Source organism: Mycena indigotica, assembly GCF_014461135.1.
Source record: "Mycena indigotica strain 171206Taipei chromosome Unknown Mind.scaff0006, whole genome shotgun sequence".
In the NCBI taxonomy this organism is placed as follows: Eukaryota; Fungi; Basidiomycota; class Agaricomycetes; order Agaricales; family Mycenaceae; genus Mycena; species Mycena indigotica.
Genome location: NW_023503005.1, coordinates 3,499,557 through 3,526,772, shown reverse-complemented (window position 1 = coordinate 3,526,772; position 27,216 = coordinate 3,499,557). Strand labels below are relative to the sequence as shown.

Genomic DNA, 27,216 nt, shown 5'->3' with positions numbered 1-27,216 from the left:
GAAGTATCCGTGGTAGTAGTAGTCGACGTGAAGGGACGAACACTCGCCATTGACCCGGAGTCCGTTTGTCCTGTAATGTCGGTGGCCACTGGAAAAGTGTCTGTGCGGGATTTCTTCTTGACGGAGACTTCTGGTTCTGTGATGCAATGAGAGAACTATGGCGGGCATTCAGACGATGAACAAACCAGGGCCCTCCTCCTCGTCGATAGCAGACAAATCACGTTTGCTGTGACGCTTCCGCTTGAGGTTATTTTCAGCGGTGAGAGTAGCGGCAAGTGCTTCCCAAGTATTAGCTTGAGCTCAGCGACAGCTGGAAAAAGTTTACCAGTCGCCCCTAACTCCCTTGTCCCAAGGGCAGCGAGGCGTGTGCGACGTCTTTCTCGAGAACCTTTGGTTGCGTTCCATAACATGTCGTTTTCTTCGATGGCGATTGCATGCGTGAGAGAGACGAGTTTCTTATTTGCGTCATCGAGATATGTTTGTGGGTCCAAGAGAGCATGCAGCACAAACACATCTGACTCGGATGTGTCAATGATGGTGGTGGTGGCGTCCTTGGCTTGAGCTGGAGATGTCACGCAGATCACACTTGAGGGGAAATCACAATTGACCAGGTTGTTGTTGTGTTGTTATCTCCCATACTTATCCAAAAGCGCCGTAAAAAGCAACGATTCTGAACGTCGTGCGACGTGAACGCGTGAACAACGCGGTTTGGGAGTGGTGACATGTCGTGTCGACGCTTATCACATGAGCGCTCAGGTACTGTCCAAGCAAAGCCGAGGCCTGGATTTCTCCCACGTTGCTCTTTCCGCTGAAAAGCCACGACAGACGGAAAAGCTTGTTGAGAGTCCAGTGGTTCTCGTGAAGAATGCTCAGCTCGAAGCCAGCCGCGAGCCATCTGGTCACATCACATGCAAGTTTCTTGCAAAAATACCATAGAACCAGAAGATGCGACACCCATTCCCCTCCGTTTTCCCCTTCAACGACCTTCCTCGCGATATTGGCATCTTGGTCCGCCTCACAGAATTAACATGCTACTAACCTATGAACTTTTGGCCTATAGATTTTAGAGCAATGCTCGCCATACGATCTCGTTCAGCTCTCCGCGACATCGAAACGCCTTCGCAAAATGATACTTTTGAAACACGTCTATCTTTGGAATAGGGCCAGAGCCAATCTTGAACGCAGTGGAATCTCTCTTACTCTTCCCCCTTGTCCTCAAGTCCCAGCGTCCGGCAACTTTTCCGAAACAGCCTACGCAACTTTTCTCTTTGGCGGAGGAATGTGCACCGTACGCAGATGTCACTCTTCCAATTGCTCATCGCTTGACCAGACTCCCCTTTACTAGCAATGCACAAAACCAACTGCGCGCCTCCCTTGCATATTCTTGTTTCGCTCTAGAGCTTGCTCGGTAGCTACGCCTAGCCTTCTACCACATTCAACTCCTCACTCCTCTCAGCGTAGATGCAAGCTTGATATCATCTCGTCCGTTATGATTTGTCTTTTCCACTGGTTTTATAGTTCAGCGAGCAACAGGAATTTGGCTGTGGATTGGATCCAAATCCAAGATACCACGCCGTGGGGACGTTCGCTTCCGAAGATTCCATACCAAGTGGTCGCAGGCGTCGTCTATTACGCATTCGACTGGAAGGCTATCCAACTTGCTAGGCAGGAGCATGACGAAGCTATTGCTAGAACCTGCGGCGCAGCTCCAACCCCCCCAAAATTGTTTCGTTCACGAACGAGGCATCAACTCGAAGAGGTACCCTTCCACAATTACCACCACGATCAACACCCATGACATGACCAGGAATATACCAAGCGCGAGCAATCAGTTCCCATATTGCTACAGGTCCGCAACATCTTTGATCTCACGAGCACAAATTTGCTCATCTAACGCGTCACTAGAATGCCGAACAGCTCAACTTGTGGGCAGCAGAATACTGTGATGAGCAAAGAAGAGTTTACTACCGCAATTTGAAGTTGTATGTTTGCTCCTGGGCTTCCGTCAACCCGTGTCACTACGAGACAGTCTACAACGGGTTGTAAAGCTGGCGGACCCGAAAATCAGCGCCAGCCAGGTCATCAAATCCCAAGTCTTCGGGCTCATATTCTCTGCGTTCAACAGAGACCTGCAAGACATCACTTTGACCGGTAATTATCGGACAAAGCCCGCTGTTTTATAAATTCAGCTTCTCCGCAGTTTGGCAACATCACTGTTCGGCGGTTATGACAGAACTTAAGCCGAGCTTCAAGATTGCCTGTCCATACTGCAAGCGTTTGATCCATATCGATGGATTGCATATCCATGTTGTTGCGAAGTCAATCTTCCATTGCTTTTATTTGACCTTGGTACTGACTTCTCTTCAGACACAATGACATCGACAAAGTTCGTTTGTCTACCCCGTCCGGTAAACTTGCTTGTTTTGAATGCCCAAACTCGGGTCGGGTGTTTACAGAGAAAGGCCTTTCAGATCATCGTCGCACCAAGTGCGTCTTTCATTGCTATTTGTTCTCCAGACTTACTTTTTTCTCTCTCTCTCTCCAGACATCCAGACCATCCCAGGCGTGTGCCATCTGAGAACGTTGATGAGGCATGATCGTAACTCTTCTCTTCTTCTCGTATTACTAGTAGGTGTGAAGTTCTATTCCCTCAAACAGCTCTTGTCGTTTACCCTTTACAGAACATGTACAGTCTATCCCAAATTATTTGTGAACTAGCTACGACGCGCACTTGGTTGACGAAGTAAATCGCCGTAAGCCCGGAGCCCGACGTCAAGGGGGCGTGTCGTCCTCCGAGACTCTCCAACTACAAAATTTGTTTCGACAACAAAAATCCTTCGACTAACACCGGCCGCTCCCTTCATCCCTCTACTCCATCCTAGTAACTGGCTCGCAATAGTTGCGATGGTGAAGGTTTGGACTGGAGAGCCTTTGCTGCAAGGCCAATTAAACTTGGACGGACGGCACGTGCGTACATGGCTTTCCCGTCATCAACGACGACTGCGACAAGTCGCAGTCACCTTGGGAGCATTTTGAGATTGTTCCCGCGCGAGAATGGTGTGATGAAGAGCTCTCGCCTCTGCAGCTCTTATGATTGACCCCGCAGGACGCTGCCGGTCAAAGCGACGTGTCTTGACGCGAGGCCCCAATTCCCCACACGGCGATCAATACATCTCATCAGTCAAACCCACCGGAACATCTCCCTCCAGATATCCGCTACACCCGGCGGGCCGCAAGAGCCCTTACAACAAGGATCCAGTCGTCACCAGAACTAAAGCGAAATGAGTGGAAGAGGAAGACAAGGTTTTGAGGTCATTACTTCGAGAGCTCCGCGAACGATCCCAGTTCAATTCACAGAGGCTTTACACTGGCAAGTTGCAAGCCAATCGTTAGAAGGACAGAACGCTCAGTGGCAGGAAAATAATCACAGTCAGTCATGATCATCCACAACAACTGGTGAACTGACGAGCGAAAACAGGGAAAATATCAGCACATCGTCGAAACCAATAACCGAGGCGAAAGGTTCAGAGCTGCAGAGCCCCTCCGTCCAGGCATGCTGAGGACAACCGTGTGTACATGGCATTCCCGTCATCGACAATGGCTTTGATGAATCTCGACCACCTAAGGAGCATTTGCTGATTGTTTCCGCGCGAAGATGGTATGATGAAGAAACGTCGCCACAGACGGCTCCTATGATTGACCTCGATAAATCAGATGATTGACCAAGGCCCCAACTCCCCGCCGGGCGTGCTATGCAACTCATCAGCCAAACCCCACCGAAACATCTCCCTCCAGATGTCCGATACACCCGGTCCCCAAAGCAGCCCTTGCCAGAAGGGGTGCGGTCGTCGCCGGCGGTGGTTCAGATTTGAAGAGCCTTGTCGCGACGAGCGTCCTGAAAGAACAGCGTCTGTGTGCATGGCATTCCCGTTATCAACGATGACCTCGACTAGTCGCGGTCACCTAAGGAGCATTTTCAGACTGTTTCCACTGCAAGGATGGTATGATGAAGACGCTTTCGCCACAGTGGACCAGCCACTGAGCGGTCTGCACGCCTGTCATCAGCCAACCCCCGCCGAAACATCTCCCTTCAGATATCTGACACACTCAGCAGACCACAGTAGCTCGTGCGACAAGGATCTCAGTCGTCACCAAACTTGGTCAGAGTGAGGTCAAAATGAGCAAAACGGGTGCGATGGAGGAAAACCCATAAATCCAGATTATTTAACGGCTTGGTCCAGGGGGCAGGTTTCGGCAGTGATCTGGCTTCCGCCTCTGAACTCCCACACCCGAAACAGAATTTTACTACCAGTGGTCTCAGACAGCCGACTCATACGATTCATATCGATTCTGCGCGATGTCTGGTCTTCAAGCTTGCGCAGCCGTTCTTCGGCCATTTTACCAGTTGTGTACAATGCTGGCACAAAGTGGACCTTCAATTCGAAGTACTCTTTCACTTACACACCCCATTCTTTCAACGTCTGGAGCGGAAATTAGTAAAAATGATGAATTTCCGCTAAAGAGTTTTGTACCTCAAACATTATACCATTCTCAAAGTGTTTAACTTGTCCTGTCACTTTCGTTTTCAGTGCAAGGTTGATTCGGCTTCGCTCAAAGTTCCGTTGGGCTACTAGGTTGAACGCGAAAACGAGCACCGCTCATTTCACTGCCTTAATCGTGTGGGGTACACCCTTATTGCCCACAATTGTGTCTTTCATGCCCAGAGTTGACGAGAACATATTTTTCAATGAATTGCCTTCTCTGTCATTTTCCTTACTCGGATCCGGGTCTCTCTTTGTGGAGTCTGACGAGCTTTGTTGAGTCCAGCGCATAAGTATCGATCATCGCGCGGGCACTTGAAGCTTCTCTGACTGTCATTTCGACTGCCCTCAGAACAACAACTTGAATACTAGTATGTTTCGCGCTGGAACTTTTAAGACGATTTTTGAGCTATGGTGTGCGAACACAACGCGTCAATCCGTTAGTGGGAAGATGGATGCAGGCTGGCTGAACTTGAAGTTTATCGCGCTAGTGAGACAGTATCGATGAAGGCTAAACATAGTGGCCGCAATGTACAAATAAACAACTCCAAGTCCAAGTGTCCTGTTTCTCTAGATATTTCGTTTCGCGCTACGCCTTGGAGAACATTGTTAAAAAGAATAGGAATCATGATTGTTCAGGAAGCTTCGAAATCAGTAGCACTGGGACGGTGACTACAGGTGCTGTTCAGTTGAATCCACAGATAGTTGATGAGGGATCTTGCGGTTGGAAGGGCAGAAAAGCAATATCGAGAACGTTGAATTGAAGTTCCGAAAGGCATGATTCGCAGGGATGCCCGAAATTACTGCAGCTGGTATCCGAGTCAATAGGTAAGTCTGCTAGTAACTTATGCCCAGTTAAGGCTGTCAGTATTTAAGAGATGTTTGCGACACGAAAGCATCTTTGGAAAGACGCTCGCTGACGCTTGAGTAAGGAGAGGGCTGGCGCCGACAAATCCCAATGGGGAAAAGCAGGTGACTAACAGTAAATTTCCCGTCCACTTATTAGATAATCGTCTCTTGTCTCTTGTGAAGTTTCCTCCAATGTCCCTCTGAGTTTGTAACCTGTATCCTCGTTGTTCTACCACCCCTGTACTCCAACACCCATGTCTCAAGTGCGTTTACACCAGCGAGCTTTTTGTTGACTCATACGTGTACAGGATTCTGCTGCCCTCAGTTTGCTGTCGTTGTCGCTGGCTGCCGAGAGTGCTCCTCATCTAGCACTCGAGCCATCCAGCGCAGGCAGCAAGCATCCCTCTGCTCCCGCCCATCATCGCCGTCTCTCTTCGTCAACAGGACGTCGTCGGCGACTGAGCGATGCCAGAGACGCAGCAACCCGCCCAATGTGCGTAATCAGTTGTTACTCTCAGCCCATCTCATCTCAGTCATAGTTCGGTCGGGAGTCCGATATCCTCAATGGCGGCCATGTCTCTCTCTTCGGTGTCTCCTCCCACTTCGTCAATCCCACTACCTGGAAGCGCCCCAACCAAAGGAAGCACACCCATCCCCATTGCCTCCAATGGTCCAGGTCGCAAGAAGCGCGGCGTAGACCACAAATGTGAGACTTGCTCCAAGGTGTGTCTTTCACTGCTGTTCATTCTCTTTCTTTCCTTGTACAATTTCGACGGCCATCATTTCCTTTGCTGTGATATGCCTGTCAATCACAATGTTACTCTTTCGGGGTCGTCTGTGCGCCCGAAGAGCGCCTGATCCAATGCTCCACTACTTTTTTTTCATTTTGCCCCTAGTCTCAGATCCCACTCTATTGATGTTTTTTGTGGCTTACTCCTCACAACACAATACTCAATATTCCAATAGATCTATCGTCACCCTTCTTGCCTTATCAAACATCGTTGGGAGCACACCCCGCATTGGCGAACCCTTGCATCACTCCCCACTGGAGGCGGTGGCGTTCTCAGCAAACATGCACAGGTTCAGTTGCTCGAGGCTGCCGCTATCCTTTCGAATCTCAGTCCTGTTTCTGACAATGGAACAAGTCTCCCTGAAGACCGTGGAATGTGGCCTCGTTGGTGCAGTGGCGGTGTTCTGGAGGGCGAAGATACTGTCTCGACCTCATATGGATCGCCTGGGTATGGTTCGGTCCCTGGAGTATCCGAATCTTTCAACGGCTATGGATTTGCTGCTCGCTCTGCTGGTGCGGGTCCCCGGCTTCATGACTACGAGGTGCCTCGTGGAGCCCAAGTTCGAGCCGGAGTTGTGCAAGTGCCCAATCCTCGCCATGGTCACAGCCACAGTCTGGGGAGTAGCGCATGGAGTGTCCCTCGCTCAGTGAGCGTCTCAGCATCCGTGTCCTCCGAACAGAGCCGCAGTCGTTCCACTCCCAGCGACGATGAAGAACTCGAAGAAGATGAAGGTTATCTTCGTGGTCGTGGTAATGCACGGGTTTGGAAGCATGAGGAAGACGACGACGATCTTGGTTACGACTTGCGCGGGGTGCGCGAGGAGCGCGAACTCGAGGAAACCTTGGAGCAGGACAACGACAAAGAGAAAGCACGGGAGACTGAAAGCTTGCGTTGGGCTGGCATGCAAGAGGACGACATCGACATGGACCTTGATTAGACTGCCGAACTTCCTTTCCATCCTCACCTGTCCAGCCCATCGAATTTCCATTTTTTCAATCACTCTGCTGCTATGTCTTTGGCTGTCCTTCTCCAATAACGACCAAACTCCATATTTATATCCACTCCCATCGTACTCGGTCATGATTCTCCTACGACGTATGATGGTCCCCGTACACAAACACCCCATCCAACTCAGCGCTTGGCTCCCTCAATCTCGCCCTTTCATCTCTTGCGCCGAGCTACCCCACCCGCATAACCACCGCACCACCACATTTTCTTGTGTTCGCGCCTTTTGGTGCTCGTACCATATCACACGGACTTGGACTTCACTAGGGTCATCGTTCTCTTTTTTCCCTTCTGCTCCTTCCATCCTTCCCATATCTCCTCCTTTCACCTTTCTTGTCTGTCGTCCGCGAGAGGCCAGGATGGGAGCAAAGTTGACACCATGTACCGGCGCAAGGGCGCTTCGACACGATATTAAAGTAAATGAAACAGCACAAGCAATGTAACTGTATTGGTATATCTATTCCTGAGGGTTCTGGAATTTGGAAATTCAATCAAGTGATGTTCTTGGTTGTCCCAACTTTGCTTGACGTCCTCGATGGGCCGTGATTGGTAATGCACCTAACTTGGACGTGCTGCTGCTTCCATACAAATTGAGTACATTTTAGTTTGGTATCGCTGCTTGAAAGAGCTCAACTAGACATACTGTACTCTTTCCAGGTGTTGTTCGACAGTACCTTGATCAATTTCAATTGGGAGGACGTGTGCCTGACTAAGCAACTTCCGTGACTGCCACGTCTGTGATCTCCACAACTTTCTTTCCTCCCGCTCGTTTATGTACCCATTATGAGCGGATGTACGTCTGCAAGGCTATTATTTCGCACAAAACGCGCTGACCTCTTCTAAAGTTAGGTTCCTCAATCTCGTCCGGCCATTTCTTCCGATTCTACCAGAGGTAGCATCTCCCGACCGTAAAGTGCGTGGAAACTTGGATTTCGTGACTCTATTTCTGACGTGGCGACCAGGTTCCATTCCAGCAAAAGATATTATGGACGGCCGTCACGCTACTCATCTTCCTGGTCTGCTCGCAGGTGCCGCTATATGGCATTATGTCGTCCGACTCCTCTGACCCGCTCTACTGGATGCGGGTCATCCTCGCCTCCAACCGTGGAACGCTAATGGAACTCGGTATCACCCCCATTATCACCTCTGGCATGATCATGCAATTACTGGCTGGCGCAAACCTCGTCGACGTGGATTTTAGCTTGAAGGAGGACCGTGCCTTGTTCGGTGGTGCCCAGAAACGTGAGTGCTTCCTTCTCGTACCTGTTGTATTTGAACTGTTTATAGTCTTCGCGCTCATCATTGCCCTCGGTCAGGGTATCGTTTATGTTGTGTCTGGTCTCTATGGCCAGCCGAGCGAGCTTGGTGCCGGTGTTTGCCTTCTCCTCATCGTTCAACTTGTTGCGGCTGCCATGATTGTGGTTCTTCTCGACGAACTCCTCCAGAAAGGATACGGTCTCGGTTCTGGCATTTCGCTGTTCATTGCAACCAACATTTGCGAGTCGATTGTCTGGAAAGCGTTCTCCCCCACAACTGTCAACACTGGTCGCGGCCCTGAATTCGAGGGAGCCATTGTTGCCCTTTTCCATCTCCTCTTCACCTGGAACGACAAAGGCCGTGCGCTCCGCGAGGCTTTCTGGCGCGACCGTCTCCCCAACGTTATGAACCTTGTTGCCACAGCAGTCATCTTCGGCATCGTCATTTATCTTCAGGGCTTCCGCATCGAAATTCCTGTAAAAAGCAACCGATTCCGTGGCCAGCGCGGGTCCTACCCCATCAAGCTCTTCTATACCTCCAACATGCCCATCATGCTGGAGTCGGCTCTTACATCCCAACGTTTTCATTCTCTCCCAAATGCTCGCGTCGCGCTATCCCAGCAACCTGTTCGTCAAGCTGTTGGGTGTCTGGGAGCCTATGGAAGACTCGCAACAGCTTGTTGCTACTTCTGGTATCGCGTATTACATGTCGCCGCCCCACACAATGAAAGAAGCCCTCGTTGACCCAATTCATACGGTCATATACATCGCCTTCATGCTTTCTGCCTGCGCACTCTTCTCCAAGACTTGGATTGAAGTTTCGGGTTCCGGCCCTCGCGACATTGCCAAGCAGTTGAAAGATCAGCAAATGGTGAGCTTCTGTTTCCTTTTATTCCTGATTATACGTTGTTGACCTGTTTGGTAGGTTATGGCTGGGCATCGTGAAGGCTCAATGTATAAGGAACTCAAGCGGGTTATACCGACTGCTGCCGCCCTTGGTGGTGCTATTCTCGGACTTCTCTCCGTCGTCGCCGATCTTATGGGCGCCATTGGCAGCGGAACCGGTATCCTCATGGCCGTAACCACCATCTACAGCTGTAGGTTTTTGCGCACTTTCTCTCTTTCTAACTGACGAACACACGAACAGACTGGGAAATCGGCATCAGGGAGTCTGGTGGGCCGGAGATGGCTGCGTTTGGCGATCTGTTGTAGGGGGGAGTGTATTCCAAAACCAAAAAAGACGCATGCGTTTCCTTTACTTGTCCGCTTCCACTATAATCATATCTATTCTCGCATTTTTCTGGAGTTTGTGAGTTGAATGAAGACTTGAAGTTGTTGGCAGAGTATCTGATCCGCATCAATGACGGAACTTCGACTCCTTCCACCTCCACGAGTACCTTTCGCGGTGGGCTCTAACCCATAAATTAGGTGTCAGGCCTAGGTCGCTATATCGCAACATTCGAAGCCCATAAGCAAGGGAGGGCATTATGCTCAAACACAATCTGACAGTTGTCGCACAATAATATAAAGTTCGACAAGCAAAACGCGCCAAACGTCTCCTTTTTCCACCATGTTGTCCGCCCTCTTCGGGTGGTTGTGGCCACCGAAAACCACGCCGCCCCCGCCTGGAATGCACGTCGTGCCATGCACTGGCGTCGACCTCGTTGCGCTTGACCTGGTGCTCACAACCGCGTTTATCGTTGATGCCAAACTGGATCCCAGAAAATTGGAGGAAACTCTGCTGCTGCTGATTTCACGCAAGTTTCCTAGAGCAGGCGCGAGGCTGGCATTGCGAAACGGGGTGTGTCTTCTGCTTCCAAATTGAAAAGACTGATTCCAGTTTAGAAGTACGAATACCAGATCCCGCTCGCTTTCGACGCCCAGACGCCAGCCGCAGTCTTCACGAGCGAGACTTGCCCAGAACTTTATGACGCGTCGGATAGACCGTCTCCCGCGAAATTGTGGTCGAAGGCCAATCAGCCTTTTGCTTGTGGCTACCCAGACATGGTTCCATTCATTCGCGGTCCCACTTGCCCCAAGGGCGCAGACGATTGCCTCAAATCTGGTGCTCCACTCCTCCACGTCCATGTTTCCGTGTTCGAAGACCTCACTTTCATCGGTGTAACCGCCTCTCACGTGCTCTTCGATGCAATGGGGACAAAAACATTCTTGCATGCCTGGACGCGTGCTATTTCTGGCGAACGCATAGAAGACATACCTGGGATGGACTGGGATGCGCAGCCCTTCGCAACCTTCTCGCAACCAGCGCCGGCTGGGTGGGTGCAGCGGGGATTCTTTGATCTAGGGCTCATATCCAAGGCTTCCTTCATTGCGCGAATGGTGCTGAGTCTAATGCGCGACCCAAAAGACCACGGAATGTATGTCTGTGTGCCAAAGCCATTTCTGGAGGCTGAGAAGCAGAAGATTATGGATGAGTTGAAAGAGGAGGGCTCCAAAGAATGGGTCAGCAGCTCCGATGTGCTTGTGGGGTGGTGGCTGAAGGTATGTTATTTGTTCCTTTTTCCCACTTCATAACACATGATGCAGACGGGTTACAAACATCGCCAAGACTTACAGACGCCCTTTCACCTCCACTTGCCCGTCAATGTGCGAAAACACGGGATTTTCTCGACCGCTTCAGGCGACATTGGCGGCCCGTTTATCAACAATGCTGTCATGGGCATCTCTATCCCTCCGTTCACTATCGGTGACCTCCACACCATGTCATTGCGCGATATAGCGTTGAGAATTCGACGCGCCATCCTCGCCTACAACAACGATCTAGAGGGTATCAAGAACGATGTCAGTTGGCGTTGCGCGAACCCTTCAATGATGGTATTTCCTTGTCCACCCGGAGCGGAATACTCGTTCCAGACCAACTGGCGGACCGCTGGCTTTGGCCAGCTTGATTTCTCCGGCGCGTTGGTAGCCCCAAAGAAACAGGCGCGGGTGATTTGGGTCACGGGTCATTCGACTTCGGGTAACCCGATGCCTATGCGGGGCAGCGGTGTGATGCTGTTCGAGAACGACGATGTTGTGTGGATGGGCCAGATGAGGACAGTCGGAGACTGGGAAGATATCAGACGGGCCGGTGCCCTTAAGTTTATTGATTAGATCAAAATTACAATTTCTGCTTTCATCCATGACTGACCGCGAATCGCACTTGCTTCTCCTCCTCTCCGACAGCAACCTCCCGACTGGATCGTTTGTCGCGTCTTCGGGACTGGAATCATTCCTCACCCACGGATTTGGCGCGGGGTCCGCCAACAAACTGGACTTGGTGACCACTTTTGTGAGGGACAGCTTGTCGACCTACGCGCCAAGCGCGCTCCCGTTCGTGTCTGACGCGTATATGACTACCCTCCGTCTTGAGGAAACCGACGAAAGCCAAATTCTTGCAGACCTGGAAACGATTGACGCGCTCTACGAGTCCATGACGCTGAACCATGTCGCCCGTCGCGCCTCTGCTGCACAAGGCGTAGCCCTTCTCACATTATATTCCAAAGGATTCAGCCGACCACCTAATAGCTCTGGCACCGAAACTGCTGCAGAGAAACTGTTATCAGCGCTTATCGCCTCATACAAACGGCGCGTGAGGCAAAGCGACGGTTCAGCCTTTGGGCATCTGCCTATTTGTTGGGGTGTCATCTGTGCCGCTCTTGGCCTCTCACTTGAACGAACCCAGCACTTGCATCTTTTCCTCCATGCGCGTGCATTGCTCTCTGCTGCCGTCCGCCTCAATGCTATCGGGCCCTACGCTGCTCAACAACTTCTGCTCCATACCGTCAATGGTTTTGTCGAGGCACAACTCTCTAAATGTGCACGATTACGAGCACGTGCTGGGGGAAACAAAGACTGGGATGAAACCCAAGATGGGCCAACAAATACGTGGCCATTGGGCGAATTACTCGCTGCGCGACACGATCTACAACATTCGCGCATTTTTAACAGCTGATATACTCATGCAACAAGCGCTAGTCTCGACGACACTTCTGCTTGGGAGCGGAGGAGGTTGGCCAGATAGGAGATCATCAATGTGTCCTATGGCTTGTTGGCGGATTGGAGGCGGGAAACTTGTTTTGCACGTACCTGAAGGGCAGCGTTGAAGGCCTTATCCTCGCTTCCTTTCTCCCCAACAGCGCTGATGGCAAGCGTATCCATGAGATACCGTCCCAGAGCCTTGTCGCCCGGAATCTCGCCCGCAAGAACACGTCGAACGTAGACCAAAACGCGGTCAATCATTTGTGACACACTTGTGAGTGCAGCGTCAAGGTTGGCGAGTGTCGTGACGGGCTGCGGGGATGTGGAGTTGGGAGAGGTTGAAGTTTGGGAGAGTAGATCAACTATGGACGATTAGTGGGAAGGATAAAACCAAGGTTGACCGACTTACGTCCACTTCGCTCAGCCTCGTCAAATTTCAGCCGCACAGGTACTGGGGTGAAAATGCAGTTCTCAGGTTTCGGGAACACGCCAACGGGTGAGCTGGGTGACGCTTTCAAAACAAGCTAGAATCAATCGAGAATCAACAAACCTAACGAAAGCATGAACACCGGCTTCTGTGTCTTCCTCTGCGCCCGTATTTAGCGCAACGTGTATAGCTTGTTGAGGGGCTGTCTCTTGAGAGTAGAAGTTTTGAATGAGCGCCGAATATGTGTTTAGATTTGAGCCTGTTGAGTACCTGTTTCAAACGATTAGACTTGCTCTCCAAAGATATCAAGCACGTACCAGCCAACGATTGTCTCCTTTGGAGTGACCCTTGTGTGGAGCTCGTACATTGTGCGGTGGTATTCCATGTCAACAGCAACTTGCTCATCGGTTTCGCTATGCAGCACGGCAAATGACGAGCGGACATGAACAACGGTGCCATCGGGCGATCGAGTGCCGAGGAGGGTACCGATTACTCGCGGTTGTTCGTCGCTGCGCCTGAGATAATGGTCGAGGATTGAGAAGAGAGCAGCTGGGTGTACAGTCACATTGCTGGGTTGCCGACTAGGATATCATCAGCAGACCAACTCGGATATGAGAGAAACAGATAAGCACGGTAGCGTAGGAGCTGAGACGGTAGAAGTCTGGACGTGGACTGCTGAACTGCCGCCGAGTGCCATCGCAAAGAGATCAAGGCCTGAAAATTATTTGTCACGTGCAACGCAAGTGCTTGTCTGTTGTACCCAACATGCCCTCCGAAGAGACCAAGGTTTGTATGGACTCCAGCAGCGACGCGGTGGTCGTTAATGAATGACAGGAACGTATAGTCAAGGTTGTTGAGGTCGGCCGCGTACGTTGAGAGCTTACTGCAGAATATCGTTTTTCTCACTTGCCCATTTTTTAGACCGTCTTGCACTACGGATGGATTCCATTCATTATCTGGGTCGGCTTCACGCGCAGCAACCCACAGCCCTCCCTCATCAAGTGCGTCCTTCAACGTCATGACTCTGTTTGTCACTAATGTCTTTTGCTCAGACTCATCTCCCCGCTTGCATAGACGTGAGTGTCAGGCTGAACTCTCCCGCTTCTTTGGGATTATACTTGTCGTGGTGGCGCCTCGATATACTTCATACGAGGCGCCCTGATACCGACGCCGGCAATAACCGCCTGCTCTGTGGTGCTGCGTTTCTGCAGGTCGTCGAAACTGTGGATTGGACTAGGCCAGATCTGACCTTCTGCTTTCCTTTCATAAAACCACACTCTGATAACTTGAATGCAGACCTAAAATCCGACACTCGGAGCGTACTGTAAACATGTATTAACTTGGCGAATGCATCCACTCCCGAAATTATCACGCCAATGGCGGAGGCCGCTGCAACCCCCGTTTGGACATGCCATCTGAGCAGTTTTTGACGCCGCCAAGCTGCACGACTGTGTCATAGCCTTGTTATAATTGCTACCTGTCTCCGCTTATTCGTCTAAGTTAGCAGTCCAGATCCATGGTGCTATTGCGATGGTTTCGAGGAGTGAGGTTATTACATACCCTCACCTCCACCAAATTGCGCTGTTGGTCTTAGCTTTCCGGGTTCCGACCCCAGAAACAGACCAGGGCACCCCACGTTCGCTCGATGGTCGCTCGCTCTTCTGGTAGCTCCAAGCTCTTCTACCATTTCCTGAGTCAACTAAACAGTAATCTCCACTTCGCCTTCCTTTGCTCATCCGCATCTTGGGCAACTATTCGCACTGTCTTCATCGGTTCGGCGCCTGAGCGCGCCCTTCGTGCGGAGCTTGCTCTGCGTCATCTCAAGACTGAAAGGCATAAATACCTGCTCTGGGTCCACTCATGGCATCGAGCTCCTCACACGAGCCCATACAATGTCTGACACCATTTATATCCCACCACCCAACATTTACTTCCGCTTGGCCAACTACCTCAGCCTGCACGTCCTTTACTCACGCACGGACGCGCAGCCTGAGGTGGGCCACACTCCTCTTGGTGATAAGCCGATCGCAAATCAGTACTTCTCCCTCGTACCGGGCACTGGTTCGCACGATGGCCAGTATGCTATCAAGAGCAGAGAAACGGGCAAAGTCCTCTTTTCGCGTACCAAAGAGGAGCCCAAAGTGGGACACATTGACGGGGATGGCAAGTATAACGACAAGTTGGTGTTCTTTGTGCTATATATGATGGGTGTTTATTGTTTTCAGCTGGTTCAAACTTGATCCTGGTCAAGGAAAACAGACACAGATGTTCCGTTTCATCTGTCCAGCCACGAACACCGTGATATTCAGTCGCACGCATGCGAAGCCACAAGTGAGTTCTGATCTCAGGAAGATAATCTCTCATATGCATGACCACTCAGGTTGGTAACTTGGAACCGATCACGACCAAATACGACGACCATTATTTCTCGTTCTTGTTTGAGGACCTGGAAGTCGTCCGCGTCGACTACGATCTGAAGCAAGGCAAAATCCTGAGCGCAGCGCCCCAGGTGGTCGGCACCCAGTCCCTGACCAACAACACCAATAGCAGCCAAGAGATCAGCTTCAGCCTTCTCGCGTCATCTAACCACACCCACTCTTGGGAAACTACGGGCGGATTTCCTGTCAGCGTGGGTCTTGGAATCAGCTGTAAGTCAAGTTTGTTCAGATATCTGAGTGGAATCACAAAAAAATCAGCTGGCGTTCCGTACTATGTAGCCGATTCCGGCTTCGTCTCCTCCCCGGCGTTCGACTGGACCTTCGGCGAGGCGACTACATACACCCATACGTGGAAGGACACTATTCAGGGCAAAGCTGGCCCCAAGGAGACCATCCGTGCGGTCAGCGCGGTCACGCGTGGACTGCTCGAGGTCCCGTACGTCATCGTATTCCGCTCGCAAAGCGGTGTCGAGGTCGAGTCCAAGGGAGTCTGGCGTGGAGTGTCCACCTGGGATCTCCGCCATACGATTTATCGGGGTTGAAGTACGATAAATCAATATCGCTCGATTGATGTACATCCGCTGCTTACAACACGAATTGTTCGCACATTCAGCTGCCAGAGATGGGCTTCCACGTTTGAGACATTCTGTCGGGAGGATAGATGACAAGTGACTTTGCTTCTCCAAGTTTTTCGAGATACAGGGGTGGGAACAAAGCTGTCATTTTCCTCGACGCCAACGTCCCGATATAGTAAAAAACAAGCAAGCCAAGTTCATAAATATCCCTCGTTAGCCCCAGCCAAAGAAAGTGTATAGCGAGTTCTGGTTCATAATAACAATAAAAATTTGCACGCAGGTTACACTTTTCCCTCGGCGGTTGGTTCGAGGGTCGAAAGGGTAAAGACCGTGTCGCTTCGGCCTGTGTGGTCGGATGCTTCGGATCTGTTGAACCGGACTGCAGTTGCGTTGGTCCTCGTGTGCCATGTCGGATCTGGGCGGGAAAGACCGAGAGCAACACGACAGACAATGAGAGTTGGTGCGATTCCCTGGGTTTTGTCAATTGAGGAGGCTGGAAAGAGTGACGGGGCATACCGTCATCGGTCCCAACATCGCCTGTGGGTATCCATCTTGAATGTTAAGCATGCCGGTGGCGATAAATCCGATGAGGGTAATAGAATATAACGCAGCCGACTCGACGATCATCTCGATGGCCGAACGGTAACTCCGCAAACGTCCTTTAGCGCCACGCGACATGAGAACGATACGCAGGATGATGAGGACGGTGCACAAGACAGTGGTGCCAAGAGAGAGGTAGAAGTACGGGGTCGAGAATTCAACATAGGCATCAGATTTGATTGGTTTGTTGAGGAGGAAACGGCCCTCCTGTGCGATGCTGAGGTAGCCCAAGACTGAGGTGGTTGTTAGCCAAGGCATATAGAGAAACCAGGTAAAAAGCCGCACTCGCTCCGGCAATTGTAGCGAGCGCGGGAATTGCGGCGACCCGCGCATCGCGACCCCAAATAATCCAGGTTCTCCAGACCTGTTGAGGACAAGTGTCAATAGCCAAACTGCTTCTTAGTCTAACGGCGTACCAAAATAGAATCAGCAATGAATGTGCTGGTTGAGAAAACAGTCGATTCGAGAATTTCAATCGAAAATGGTGGCGCAGAGAGGTAGTCGACCGTAGTCAGAGGCGTATCCCCATTGAACACATAAGCGTTTCTAACGATGGTCCATTTGGTAGCCAGGTGAATTGTCGAAAAGATGAACAGGAGAAGAATCGCGATGTGAAGACCGATGACGTTGAAGTGTATTTGATGCCGGGAAACTGCGAATGCACCATCAGTTCTGCGTCGTGAACAAAATCCGTAGATTCGAACAGATGGTGTAAGCGGTGACCAGGAACAGAGCGACATAGACCCCTAAGCAAAAATTCAAGCCCTCGTTGTGAAGATTAGATAAGGATACTAACCATAGAACAGGGATTCGATGACGAGCATGTCGAAATAGACGGTCCTAAGGGGGAGCACGGCCGCGTAGTCGGCGTTGGAAGACATACTGGAGCTTGCTGAGGCACACAGGCACGACGAACCATGGCATGTACTTATATGTGATTTGCCCTCAGCCCACTTAAGGCCCGACTAGCTATGCATCGAAAGATCTGTCACGCCAGCGAGCCAAAATTAACTGGACTATCCAGGTGATGGCCATGGTCGAGCGCTGAGAGCTGAAGGCCAATGAACAGCGGTTCTGTCCAAGATCTGTCTATCACTGTGAGAGTACATAACAAGGAGTGTGCGAGATGACGGTGGCGGCCTACCCTCTAGGTCACGTTGGGCTATCCATCACACGGAAGTCCGGACTGAAAATCCCACACGAATGTTAGAGTTCGATTAATCGATCTTCGGCGATCATCAGCTTGAGCTCAAAGGTGACCGAAAAAGCTTCAGCGTCGGTTCGTTCTGACGGAGTAAGCATAGGGTTGGAACTTGAATCCAGACCGCTGAAAGTTCGGGGGAGAGTTCGAAGAAGAGCCGATTTCCGAGATCAGAAGAAAGCCAACGGCTCCGGTTGACGGAAGACTTGAAGAGATTACGTGCCTTGTGTGAATATGACAATTCCAACAAAGTTTCTTGCTCAACACCTCGATATATCGGTTAGTGTATGTTGTTGCGTTGGTTCCTTGAGCCAGCGATTCGTCGACAACATCAATACCTGAGTGGTCAGAGTCATTCATAAAAAGATCCGCTTCTATTTACAGCAAGACTCCATTTGCCACGCCTATTTGACAGGTTTCGAAACCTTCGGTACCAGGCTAGTTCCGTAAAACACGTATCTCGAGGTTGCACCTGGAGCGCGCATTGCGCGCAATTTAAGATGTCTATCATCAACGAATGGGCCCGTGCCATGCCTGTGATTTTTCCCTCTTTCTTGAATGGAACCTGTTCAACAGCTTCAAGTGAGATATACTTAGGAGGAGGAGGGGCAATACTTATAGCACAACGGGAACTCAACTCTTTCCTCGTCCCCCACTCAAAATGAGCTCAAGGTTTGCGTGCCTTATCCTTGCACTTGCGGTCGCTGCAGGTAAGTTCGAACGGATGCCGTCAATAACCACAATGTCGATTGACTGATTTGCGTATGTAGTCTCCGGAATTGCTATCGGTACGAGTCCATGCTGACCGAGAACTGAATGTGCCTTGAAGGAATTGGCTTAGAGCGTCGTAATGGTGGGGCACCGTCAAGTCAACGTTGTCTTGCTGATCATCTTTGTCAAGTCCTGCCGTTCGAAGTCTACCCCACACTGGCCCCGTAAGCCCATAAGGCTTTTGTTATTGTAGCTTGCATCCTGACGGCGAAAAGCGACGATAAACCTATAGAGGAACGTGGAGGTGAGCTCTGAAGTGTCCTCGAACGTGAACGAGATCGACTAGACCTCTTAGGACTACCGTTCAACATCTACCCAACTCTTGCTCCGTAGGTGCTGAGGATATTACGCAAGTATCGGCTGAGACAGAAACTAGTGAGGCAAAGCAAGTCGAAGAGCGTAATGGTCAGTCTGCCTTGTAACTACATCTTGATTGGCGAAGCTGAATCGTACTGGAGTGCTGCCGTTCAATATCTATCCTACTCTTGCACCGTGAGCATAGCCAAATATTGCGTTGCCAATGTTTATGCGTACTCTTCACAGTGAAGCCACACGGGTTGAAGAACGCGGAGGTGAGTTTTCTGTCGCGTCGACGCTAATGTGCCGATCCTGTCCCAGTCCTACCCTTCAACATCTATCCGACCCTGGCTCCGTAAGTAGTATCTGATCGTGTCGCTTCATGGTTCCGAGTCTGAATCGCATACAGGGAGAGTGCAGTGCCCAAGGTTGCTTGCCTGTGTTGATGCCCTTGACAAGGATATTGAGGTAGGTCGAAAGAAATCTCGACCCAGAATAAAATGTATGTTGGAGGAGTATGTACGTCTTGAATTTTCGCAAATGGTTTGTCCTGCGTCGCTATAAGTTGCTCTGAGTTGATGTCGGCGTGACCTGTCAGTGACACCGGCACGTGATCAATGGGGGGTGTCAGTGTGGTCGTACATAACTTCAACCCGCCGATGCCCTCTCGCATGTCGCGTACTTCCTCGTTGACTAGATTGTGTTCTCCGTTGGCCAGCTGAGTTAGTCAGCATAGTACACAGCATCAATGCTTCTCCTCAGTCAGCGCGGGCTTGGTAATCTTGACAATAACAAGGGATATTCCAGCACATTCTACAATGGCCGCGCTTCGTCTACCAACACCCTGATATATAAAAGCTGAAGGAACAGCAAATAACCCACAAGCCCCCTCCACCATCCACCATGTTTACAAGCTACCGTCTAATCTCAACTCCCCGCGACAACTATCTTGCTGCCCTGGCAAATGTGCGTGCTGCTGAGGCCGAGTACCTCGCTGCAGAGCGCCTTCAACAAGAGGAAGATGCGATTCGTTACCACCTCCGTCAAATCCAGGCTATAAAGCAGCCATTATGGCGCAATGTTCCTTACGACGAGCCGGCGGTCTACCCACAAGCACCCTCGTTCCATTCTCGATCACCCCAATTGGATATCGAGGCTCTTCGGAGGCAGATAGCCTTCGAAGAACGTCAGCGCATTCTCGAAGAACAAGAGCAGGAGCAACGGCAACGGGAAGTGCAGCGACAATCTGAATTTCAAGGTCGCAGAGCGCTCTCGCATATGCATCCTCGGCCAACGTCAAGTCCAAATCCTTGCTTATCTGAAGGCTTATGGCAGTCGGTATGTCCCCTATCGTCGTTCTCCGCTATTCATACTGATCCATCTGTGCAGCAGATTGACGACAACACTCATAATCCCCTGCCATCCATCGACACTCGCAATCCCATACGTTTCGTTAGGCCCCAGTTTGAACATCAACCCTCGAACACGAGGCCACCTACCGCACAGAGCTCACAGCCTTTACGGAAATTCGAAACCATCATACCAAGTCGCAATCTACCCACGGAACCTGTGCGAATGTTTATTCGAGTTGCCAACCATACACCCGCAAATACACAATCAGAGCCATCTAAGGCCTCTTCTCCTTCCTCGGAAGTGAAAGCACCTGAATCACAAGAAAAGCCCGTCGGTCCTGTTGATTCTCGCTCTTCATCAGTTGCCGAGATAGAAGCCGTTCTAGCAGCATTCAACGCATTATCCAAGGAGTGGGCGACGCCAGGAAAACTAGATTTTTCCTCTTCTCGCACAAACTCTCCCGCTGCTCGTGGCACCGGACTAAACGACAATGACACCATCATTTCACGTCTCAGTTCTAATGCGCAAAATCAACCCTTGCGACAGTACCACCAGACTCTAAGCAAATTGCTGGCGCGTCTTGATGCAGTCGAGAGTTTTGGTGACGAAGACATCAGGCATGCGCGAAAAGCGGCTGTCGGGAAGGTGGAGGGTGCGCTGGATGAGGTCGAGAGCATGGTTGAGACCCAATGGCGTATATTTTCTGGACGAAAAGCAAGAGAGGACCCAGTTCTTGGAGAAGAAATGTCAGGACTGGCCATAGTCGTACCGCCTTCGGCACCGGCGGTATCCGTTGACCTGGAAGAACCAGAAAATCAACAGCAAAACTCAGCTGCACTTGATGTCGAATTCATCACAGCTGCGGATGGCATAGAATCCCAGTCCTCGCTACTCGACACCGACTTTACAAGTGAGGGTGGGGATGAACGGCCCGAACCTCAGGGAGCAAGCGCAACCGAAATTGTCACTCCAATTTCGACTGAACCTCCATCACTTGAGCAAACTACTCATATCGTTCAGACATACGAGGTCGAACCCGCCAGTCCGAGTCCGATTCTGGATGTATCAAATATTCCATTATTCGACACCGAGCCAAGCCTACAATCTACAGAGGATCACGAAGAAAGTGATTGGTCTGAAGTTGACGCTTAGTCTACTGCGCTGTATCTTATCGTTTCTTTAACTTTCTTGTACTAGTAATACTTAGGACAATCAATCCTTGAAATGTGAAGCACGTGATCGGTCCTATCAAACGCGTCTTCTTTCAACCGCCATGTTCTGCCTCCCGCTGTTTCGCAAGGACGAGAACAATGAAAACGAAGCACGTGTTGTTTCTCCGCCATCTTACTTCCAAGTCTTGAAGAGATCAGGCGCCGGCTCTGCTGCAGTTCTCAATCATCTTCGTGCGATTCTGGTGGACAACAAGGTTGACGCGTATATTATTCCGAATGAAGACGAACATGGCAGCGAAATTCCATCCGCGTCGGAGCTGCGACGCGGGTTTATGACTGGGTACGTGTGTTGTTTTAATATTTTGCTTGTGTTCTTGATTCCAGATGCAGCTTCCACGGCTCGTCAGGTCTCGCTGTCATCACTCAAACCGAGGCATTGCTGTTCACGGACAGCAGATACTGGGTCGCAGCGGAGAAGGCTATTGACCCCCGCATTTGGACACTCCGCAAGGCTGACCCGCGTGCCATTGTGCCTGGTGGATTCCAAGACTATCTCTGCAATGCATGTCGTTTACTGGGGCTTGAAACAGCTGTTGAAATCTTTATTAGCTACCCGCTGGGAGTCGCATCGCTGTCGATGCGCGGTTGATTACTCCAGCGCTGATGGCTTCCTTGGAGGCGACTCTACCAACAGGCTCTAGAGTCATTGCAACACTGGTCAATCTTGTGGACCAAGTTTGGACTGACAAGCCTGCGCGCTCAACTGACCCGGTTATTGTCCACCCGCTCAAGTTCTCCGGTTACTCGCTCTGTCAATCGTGGTCGCTGGGTCTGAATATTTGTTCCCAGGTCGTGGAGCGGATTCTAAAATTGCCCAGCTACGTGAGGAGATAAGAGCATATTCGGAATCAACCTCGGTGAGTACATTTTTTTTCATTCTAATTGTTGTTTCTCATTGCTCACTTGAAGTATCTTGCGACATCTCTGGACGATCTAGCATGGCTCCTCAATCTCCGCGGCACCGACATGTTCAATCAGCCGCTTTTTTATGCGTACTGCTTCGTCAGCGCAACCGAAGTCGTTCTTTTCATTGATTCTCGCAAGATCACAACAGAAGTCCGAGAATATCTCAATACCCTCAACGTGCAAATCCAAGAATACCAAACTATTTGGGCCTTTCTTGCGAAAAAAGCGCAGCAAGATCCCAAGGTACCTACTACTAGTACTCAAACTCTTCGACTTGCATATAATTTGATACATGTCATTAGTCGCAGGTTTTGGTCGACTCGAAAGCATCGTATGCTGTTATACAAATGCTTGCGGTGCGGAAAAGTCAGCGCAGCTTCCTTCTCCCAAGTTTATGTCCAGTTTAGGCTACAGCGACCGTCATTCACTCCCCAATAAACACAGCCAAAGCCATCAAAAATGCCGTCGAAATTGAGGGTTTCTTCAACGGCAATCTTCGGGATAGTGTGGTCATGGTGCGCTGGTATGGATGGCTTCATGAGCAGATCGTCAAGAAAAAGAATGTTGTCACCGAATACGAAGCGGAGAGAAAATTGAGTGAATACCGTTCAAAGGTGAAATATTGGGCAGGAGACTGCAGTTTCATCAGGTTAGCTTGCCGACCAGCCAGAGTGGGACTCCATGCTAATACGAGCTTCCAGCGCATATGGACCGAGTGCCGCTTTACCCCAGTATGTTTCTTTGCTCATGTTGTCCGCCCCTGTCTGATCAAGATAACTAAGCTACCATGCGGAACCTGACGAATGCCTCGTTATCGGACGGGAAGCACCTTATCTCCTGTGGGTCCAATCACGTTTCATAACCCGTCTGATTGTTTCTCTTAGGGACTCTGGCCAGCAGTACTTTGACTCGACGATCGACACAACACGGTGGGTGTTTTGTTGCTTCGGAATTTCTCGTTTATTGTCCGTCTTAGCACAGTCCACTTCGGCAAACCCAGCAAGTAATGTTCGCTTTCTCCATCTCCATCTAAATGAATATCACAGCCAAAGAGCAGAAACGTGCCTTTACACGTGTTTTGCAGGCCCATATTGCAATCGACTCCCTCATCTTTCCTCAAGGCACTTTGGCCACGAATCTAGGTATTTGATTGCTGTTTCGAGTGGCTCCTTGACCGGAAGCGCCGTCGCAGATGGTATCGTGCGACATCATCTTTGGAAGGACGGAATGCAAGTAGTGGTTTTTTCAATTTCACTGCCTTCTTGACCGGGCACAGGAACTTTGGACACGGCCCCGGACATGGTATTGGAAGTTATGGTGTCGTTCACGAAAGTGATTGGGATCATAAAAATGCTGCAGAGTTTGTGTTTAATAATGAGCCCATGTAGGTTCAACGGGCATCAGCGTCCCATTCATCTTGAAGCCTGGGCATGTTATAACGAATGAGCCAGGGTTCTGTGCGTGCTCTACAATTCTTGCTTATTGTTCTGTTGAACTTGTGTGTTGGCAGATGACGAAGGTAACTTTGGATGTCGCACAGAGTCGACAATCGTCTGTGTCGAGAAAAAGGTTACACTTTTCTCAAGTTTCCATTGTGGCTTGGCTAAGCTTGCACATCAGACACGCAAGGAATTTGGCGGAAGCATATGGCTGGGCTTCGAGCGATTTACAATGGTTCCCATTCAACAAAAATTGGTCGAAAGTTCGCTCTTGTCCAAGGAAGAAAAGAAGTGGTTGAGGGCACATAATAAGCTTTGCTACAAGAAACTGCGGCCACTCTTGCGGGAGGTCTGTGATAAACGAGCTGAAAAATTGCTAGGTAGATTCTTCTGAGAGTTGTCTAGGTAAAGCTATTGAGAATATCAACGTCTTAAAGCCTACAGTTGTTCAGCACAACCACTGGACATGAAAAAAACGGGTACCCGGAATCCAAATAAGATGGCCATCTCGTCGAATGGTGTCTGCTTTATGTGATAACGTTGGATAAAGTCCTTCACGCGTTCTTCGGGCCACTGTGCCATGCCCACAAGATGATGCGCTGTTTTTATGCCGCAACGATTAAACGCAGAAAACAGTCCGCTCATTGGTGGTTGGCAAACAAGCATCAGAAAAGTGCCGATAGGATCCTCGGGGTCCAACAGCGAGATAAGGTCGTTATTGACAACTTGGACAACATTCGGACGCTTTTTCACAGCGGCCCCTCTGGTTATACCGAGCCCCGAGTCCGCTTCGCTGTTCTCGTTTGTCGAAGGACCTTCGTACTCGGAGGAGGCGGGTATAGTCGATGCCATGGATGCGGAACGACGTTGTTCATTCTCCGAGTCTGGTAACGGTACTTCAAGTTCAATTCCGAAATCCGCATTCAAACTAGATCCATTTGACCCATCTTCGTTCAAGGCGCGATGCAGTTCAGCGTTCTGGTACACTTGGAAATAGTTTTCCAGGGATGCGATACGGGTCTTCTGTCCAGAGTCCGAAAGTTTGTAGAGAAAATGACCGTGATAGATATCTAGAAACTTTGAAGGTCGGTTTGGGTGGTGATGCACTGCGAATAGGTAGATACTTTCTCCAATACTTCTTTGGCGAGGCGTCGTCGCTGGTTTTTGGGATACGGACAAACTTCAGCATCCAGCAACGAATTGAGACGCCTCTTGAGGTCAATGCGGACCCAACGTTAGATGCGGTTTGGGTATGTAGGAGACCTACGAAAACCGGCTCGTATATTTTGGGGTCGGACAAGTTCAGGTCGAGACGAAGGCGTTCTTTGGCCTGTAAGTGCAGATATCAGTGACTGGATTTCGGCCAGGCCAATAAGTGCCTACCCCTTCGAGGGTTCCCCAGTCGAGGCCTGAGGGTGTGTTAGACTGGGCCCCGCGGAAAGTTACCTCGTCGTACGGCTATTTTCTGGGGCAGCGGGCATTTCGAATTTTCGAAGATTGGGGTGGGCGAGGGAAGTTCACCAGAAGGTCCATAACTAGCCTTTATGTAAGAGTGAAGGCCATTCCTTATTGAGTGTGTGCCTCAAGCTCAAGCTTGATCATGTCGCGGAAATTCTTGAGTGAACACCCGGGAGTCACCGGATAGAACCCTCGGATGGAGTCGGACAGGAATCACGTCGAGTCACGATCACGGCGTCACGCATGCCAAAATGTGACGCAATAGAGTCACTTTTCTGATCCCGCGGGACCGACATTGTTTCCTCTCTACCGCCATGTCGTACTACGAATATTCAAACAATTCTCAACCTCCTACGCCGCGCGAAAACTACCAGTGGGAACAGCAAACACAACCGGCAGAATCTCAGCCTCATTCTGAGCCCCAACACTCTCAGCCATCGCTTGACCAGCAACAACTCGTCACCCCGACTCGGCTTCAGCCAACTTTACCGCACATTGAAGAGCCTCAGCAGCTAGTTCCGACCCAACGTCCACAACGGGGTCAGTTTGATATGGCGCCGGTTCGCCTTCACCCGCCGGTGGCGGGACGGTCACCACCAATTGAGATTAAGCCTGTCTTGCTGCAGGTGGACACGTCCGTGCGACAAACTTCCCGAGCCAATACGCGACCACCCCATCAGCATAATTTTCACCCATATCAGCGTCCGTCCAGCGCTGCTGCTCGTCGAGAGATGGAAGCACATCAACATATCAGGTTTGCGAGCCAAGCTTCGACACCACAAGCCCACCCAGGCTCGGCAGCTCAATCACCTGCTCCGGGGAGACAGACTTTCACCACGTCGCCCCTCAGGTGTGCCGCATTTCCCGGATTTTATCGACCTGATACGCCTTTCGTTGTAGCGAGTTTACCCCGCTAGCTCAACAAGGCTCATCGTCGTCATTCGTCCCCAACTCTCCTCATGGGGCTCTGCAGGACCAGGAGAGTGTTATGCACTCTTTTGTCGCCAACCCTACTCCGGCCACAGCAACAGAGGCTCCGAAGCGGTATCTAATTCGAGCGGACACCAATTACGATCCGCTCACTCGCATTCTAACCGCCACGCTTGAAGTCCCTGGGGTCAGAAAGGACGACCTTACGATTAAGCTTGCGACAACCCCATTCAATCGGTTGAGACAACTTGTTGTTCTTGGACACTCCTACCCGCCCTTTGCCCCAACCACATCTCCCAGCGCTCTTCGGGAACGCAAATATGGCATGTTTAGTCGACACTTGCCGGTCGCAAGCGACACACGAGTGCGTGCTTCTGTTCTTGTCCCGTTATTCTCACCCGTCTTTTTGGGGCGACAATATATGCCGACGTCGATTTTTCTTGTGCTTACAGCCTACCGACATCGATGCGACGATGGAGGATGGTATCTTAGTACTGAAAATACAATGTGGCTTTCCAGCACCAAGTGCGGATCAGCATGAGATACCAATCCGATGAGAGCCCGCATCCGACAACGCCAACACAAACCACAAACAACGCGCGACCGGCATAACTTATCGACATCCTCTCTTGCTGTGCGCTTTCGCACTTGTGAAACACTTCAGACATATCCATGATGCTAAGTTTTTCTTTCTCTCACTCCCATTTTGTCTGTTCGACAATCGCATCGCCAAACGACTGACACAAACAATATCACCCATCCTGTAGTGGAGGGACAACTGGATACGACAACGGAAAACTACCTACCTCTCGTTTGCTATCCCTGCTTTCGGTTTCGCATTTCTGTTTGCTATTCCGCTCTTTGTACTTGTACTTTCTTGCCCGCACGATACCCAGGTGGCTTAGGCTTAATTTTTGTTACATACCTCTGCGATGGCTCGTAGATAGTTTTTACATACTTAGCTAAGGACGGTCGCATAGTGTAAACACATCGGGGTTTTGCGCAAAAACAGCGACCCGGAGCTGGACTTTTTTGTGAGAAATCAGGTGCCAAAAATGGGCACCCAAATCAGTGTCGCAGATCCGATGTCCGAATTACCAAATAAGGTAACTTAACGTCACGTGCTCCACGATCTGATTCATGATTTGGGCCCCGATCTCTGCTAT

At 50.5% G+C, this 27,216-nt stretch overlaps 13 protein-coding genes across 13 annotated transcripts; 10 read left to right on the top strand and 3 right to left on the bottom strand.

The window, feature by feature from the left end:
* Nucleotides 1–945: 945 nt before the first annotated feature.
* MIND_00762600 (Inositol-pentakisphosphate 2-kinase) lies at nucleotides 946–2,597 on the top strand (the record flags this gene model as incomplete). The annotated part of the gene is made up of 11 exons (XM_037364321.1): nucleotides 946–1,008; nucleotides 1,061–1,288; nucleotides 1,346–1,408; nucleotides 1,457–1,482; nucleotides 1,534–1,759; nucleotides 1,808–1,849; nucleotides 1,906–1,982; nucleotides 2,030–2,151; nucleotides 2,201–2,318; nucleotides 2,368–2,487; nucleotides 2,546–2,597. The coding sequence occupies 11 exons, from the start codon at nucleotides 946–948 to the stop codon at nucleotides 2,595–2,597; spliced, it is 1,137 nt and encodes a 378-aa protein (XP_037219965.1).
* A 3,047-nt stretch (nucleotides 2,598–5,644) lies between these two features.
* MIND_00762500 (C2H2-type domain-containing protein) lies at nucleotides 5,645–7,118 on the top strand (the record flags this gene model as incomplete). Its single annotated transcript, XM_037364320.1, has 4 exons — nucleotides 5,645–5,653; nucleotides 5,699–5,883; nucleotides 5,930–6,113; nucleotides 6,357–7,118. The coding sequence occupies 4 exons, from the start codon at nucleotides 5,645–5,647 to the stop codon at nucleotides 7,116–7,118; spliced, it is 1,140 nt and encodes a 379-aa protein (XP_037219964.1).
* An 851-nt stretch (nucleotides 7,119–7,969) lies between these two features.
* Nucleotides 7,970–9,654, top strand: MIND_00762400 (Protein transport protein Sec61 alpha; the record flags this gene model as incomplete). The annotated part of the gene is made up of 7 exons (XM_037364319.1): nucleotides 7,970–7,979; nucleotides 8,032–8,099; nucleotides 8,149–8,428; nucleotides 8,474–9,069; nucleotides 9,119–9,313; nucleotides 9,368–9,539; nucleotides 9,590–9,654. 7 exons carry the CDS (start codon nucleotides 7,970–7,972, stop codon nucleotides 9,652–9,654), a joined length of 1,386 nt encoding a protein of 461 aa, XP_037219963.1.
* Nucleotides 9,655–10,012: 358 nt separating this feature from the next.
* On the top strand, nucleotides 10,013–11,556 carry MIND_00762300 (uncharacterized protein; the record flags this gene model as incomplete). Its single annotated transcript, XM_037364318.1, has 3 exons — nucleotides 10,013–10,243; nucleotides 10,288–10,944; nucleotides 10,990–11,556. 3 exons carry the CDS (start codon nucleotides 10,013–10,015, stop codon nucleotides 11,554–11,556), a joined length of 1,455 nt encoding a protein of 484 aa, XP_037219962.1.
* A 28-nt stretch (nucleotides 11,557–11,584) lies between these two features.
* On the top strand, nucleotides 11,585–12,397 carry MIND_00762200 (uncharacterized protein; the record flags this gene model as incomplete). The annotated part of the gene is made up of 1 exon (XM_037364317.1): nucleotides 11,585–12,397. The coding sequence occupies one exon, from the start codon at nucleotides 11,585–11,587 to the stop codon at nucleotides 12,395–12,397; it is 813 nt and encodes a 270-aa protein (XP_037219961.1).
* Nucleotides 12,398–12,402: 5 nt separating this feature from the next.
* Nucleotides 12,403–13,565, bottom strand: MIND_00762100 (Eukaryotic translation initiation factor 3 subunit F; the record flags this gene model as incomplete). The annotated part of the gene is made up of 6 exons (XM_037364316.1): nucleotides 13,483–13,565; nucleotides 13,168–13,431; nucleotides 12,974–13,120; nucleotides 12,833–12,924; nucleotides 12,532–12,785; nucleotides 12,403–12,483 (listed from the first exon to the last, which is right to left on the bottom strand). Exons 1-6 carry the CDS (start codon nucleotides 13,545–13,547, stop codon nucleotides 12,403–12,405), a joined length of 903 nt encoding a protein of 300 aa, XP_037219960.1. The 5' UTR covers nucleotides 13,548–13,565.
* A 1,177-nt stretch (nucleotides 13,566–14,742) lies between these two features.
* On the top strand, nucleotides 14,743–15,830 carry MIND_00762000 (Hemolytic lectin LSLb; the record flags this gene model as incomplete). The annotated part of the gene is made up of 4 exons (XM_037364315.1): nucleotides 14,743–15,029; nucleotides 15,076–15,181; nucleotides 15,231–15,498; nucleotides 15,547–15,830. 4 exons carry the CDS (start codon nucleotides 14,743–14,745, stop codon nucleotides 15,828–15,830), a joined length of 945 nt encoding a protein of 314 aa, XP_037219959.1.
* Nucleotides 15,831–16,144: 314 nt separating this feature from the next.
* MIND_00761900 (uncharacterized protein) lies at nucleotides 16,145–17,344 on the bottom strand (the record flags this gene model as incomplete). The annotated part of the gene is made up of 6 exons (XM_037364314.1): nucleotides 16,145–16,333; nucleotides 16,380–16,696; nucleotides 16,749–16,827; nucleotides 16,880–17,115; nucleotides 17,168–17,209; nucleotides 17,260–17,344. The coding sequence occupies 6 exons, from the start codon at nucleotides 17,342–17,344 to the stop codon at nucleotides 16,145–16,147; spliced, it is 948 nt and encodes a 315-aa protein (XP_037219958.1).
* A 981-nt stretch (nucleotides 17,345–18,325) lies between these two features.
* MIND_00761800 (uncharacterized protein) lies at nucleotides 18,326–19,178 on the top strand (the record flags this gene model as incomplete). Its single annotated transcript, XM_037364313.1, has 11 exons — nucleotides 18,326–18,374; nucleotides 18,435–18,452; nucleotides 18,506–18,517; nucleotides 18,566–18,599; nucleotides 18,651–18,679; nucleotides 18,731–18,764; nucleotides 18,812–18,840; nucleotides 18,894–18,927; nucleotides 18,979–19,007; nucleotides 19,054–19,087; nucleotides 19,142–19,178. 11 exons carry the CDS (start codon nucleotides 18,326–18,328, stop codon nucleotides 19,176–19,178), a joined length of 339 nt encoding a protein of 112 aa, XP_037219957.1.
* A 457-nt stretch (nucleotides 19,179–19,635) lies between these two features.
* On the top strand, nucleotides 19,636–21,237 carry MIND_00761700 (BAG domain-containing protein; the record flags this gene model as incomplete). The annotated part of the gene is made up of 2 exons (XM_037364312.1): nucleotides 19,636–20,070; nucleotides 20,122–21,237. The coding sequence occupies 2 exons, from the start codon at nucleotides 19,636–19,638 to the stop codon at nucleotides 21,235–21,237; spliced, it is 1,551 nt and encodes a 516-aa protein (XP_037219956.1).
* A 121-nt stretch (nucleotides 21,238–21,358) lies between these two features.
* On the top strand, nucleotides 21,359–24,056 carry MIND_00761600 (Xaa-Pro aminopeptidase; the record flags this gene model as incomplete). The annotated part of the gene is made up of 17 exons (XM_037364311.1): nucleotides 21,359–21,597; nucleotides 21,648–21,819; nucleotides 21,867–22,056; nucleotides 22,107–22,174; nucleotides 22,227–22,466; nucleotides 22,526–22,579; nucleotides 22,631–22,872; nucleotides 22,925–22,954; nucleotides 23,006–23,062; nucleotides 23,108–23,152; nucleotides 23,200–23,222; nucleotides 23,270–23,365; nucleotides 23,416–23,452; nucleotides 23,500–23,555; nucleotides 23,612–23,680; nucleotides 23,734–23,792; nucleotides 23,844–24,056. 17 exons carry the CDS (start codon nucleotides 21,359–21,361, stop codon nucleotides 24,054–24,056), a joined length of 1,890 nt encoding a protein of 629 aa, XP_037219955.1.
* A 29-nt stretch (nucleotides 24,057–24,085) lies between these two features.
* Nucleotides 24,086–25,143, bottom strand: MIND_00761500 (uncharacterized protein; the record flags this gene model as incomplete). Its single annotated transcript, XM_037364310.1, has 6 exons — nucleotides 24,086–24,100; nucleotides 24,146–24,739; nucleotides 24,787–24,873; nucleotides 24,930–24,992; nucleotides 25,046–25,071; nucleotides 25,119–25,143. The coding sequence occupies 6 exons, from the start codon at nucleotides 25,141–25,143 to the stop codon at nucleotides 24,086–24,088; spliced, it is 810 nt and encodes a 269-aa protein (XP_037219954.1).
* Nucleotides 25,144–25,434: 291 nt separating this feature from the next.
* MIND_00761400 (uncharacterized protein) lies at nucleotides 25,435–26,607 on the top strand (the record flags this gene model as incomplete). The annotated part of the gene is made up of 3 exons (XM_037364309.1): nucleotides 25,435–25,970; nucleotides 26,021–26,414; nucleotides 26,503–26,607. 3 exons carry the CDS (start codon nucleotides 25,435–25,437, stop codon nucleotides 26,605–26,607), a joined length of 1,035 nt encoding a protein of 344 aa, XP_037219953.1.
* Between the last annotated feature and the right edge of the window lie 609 nt (nucleotides 26,608–27,216).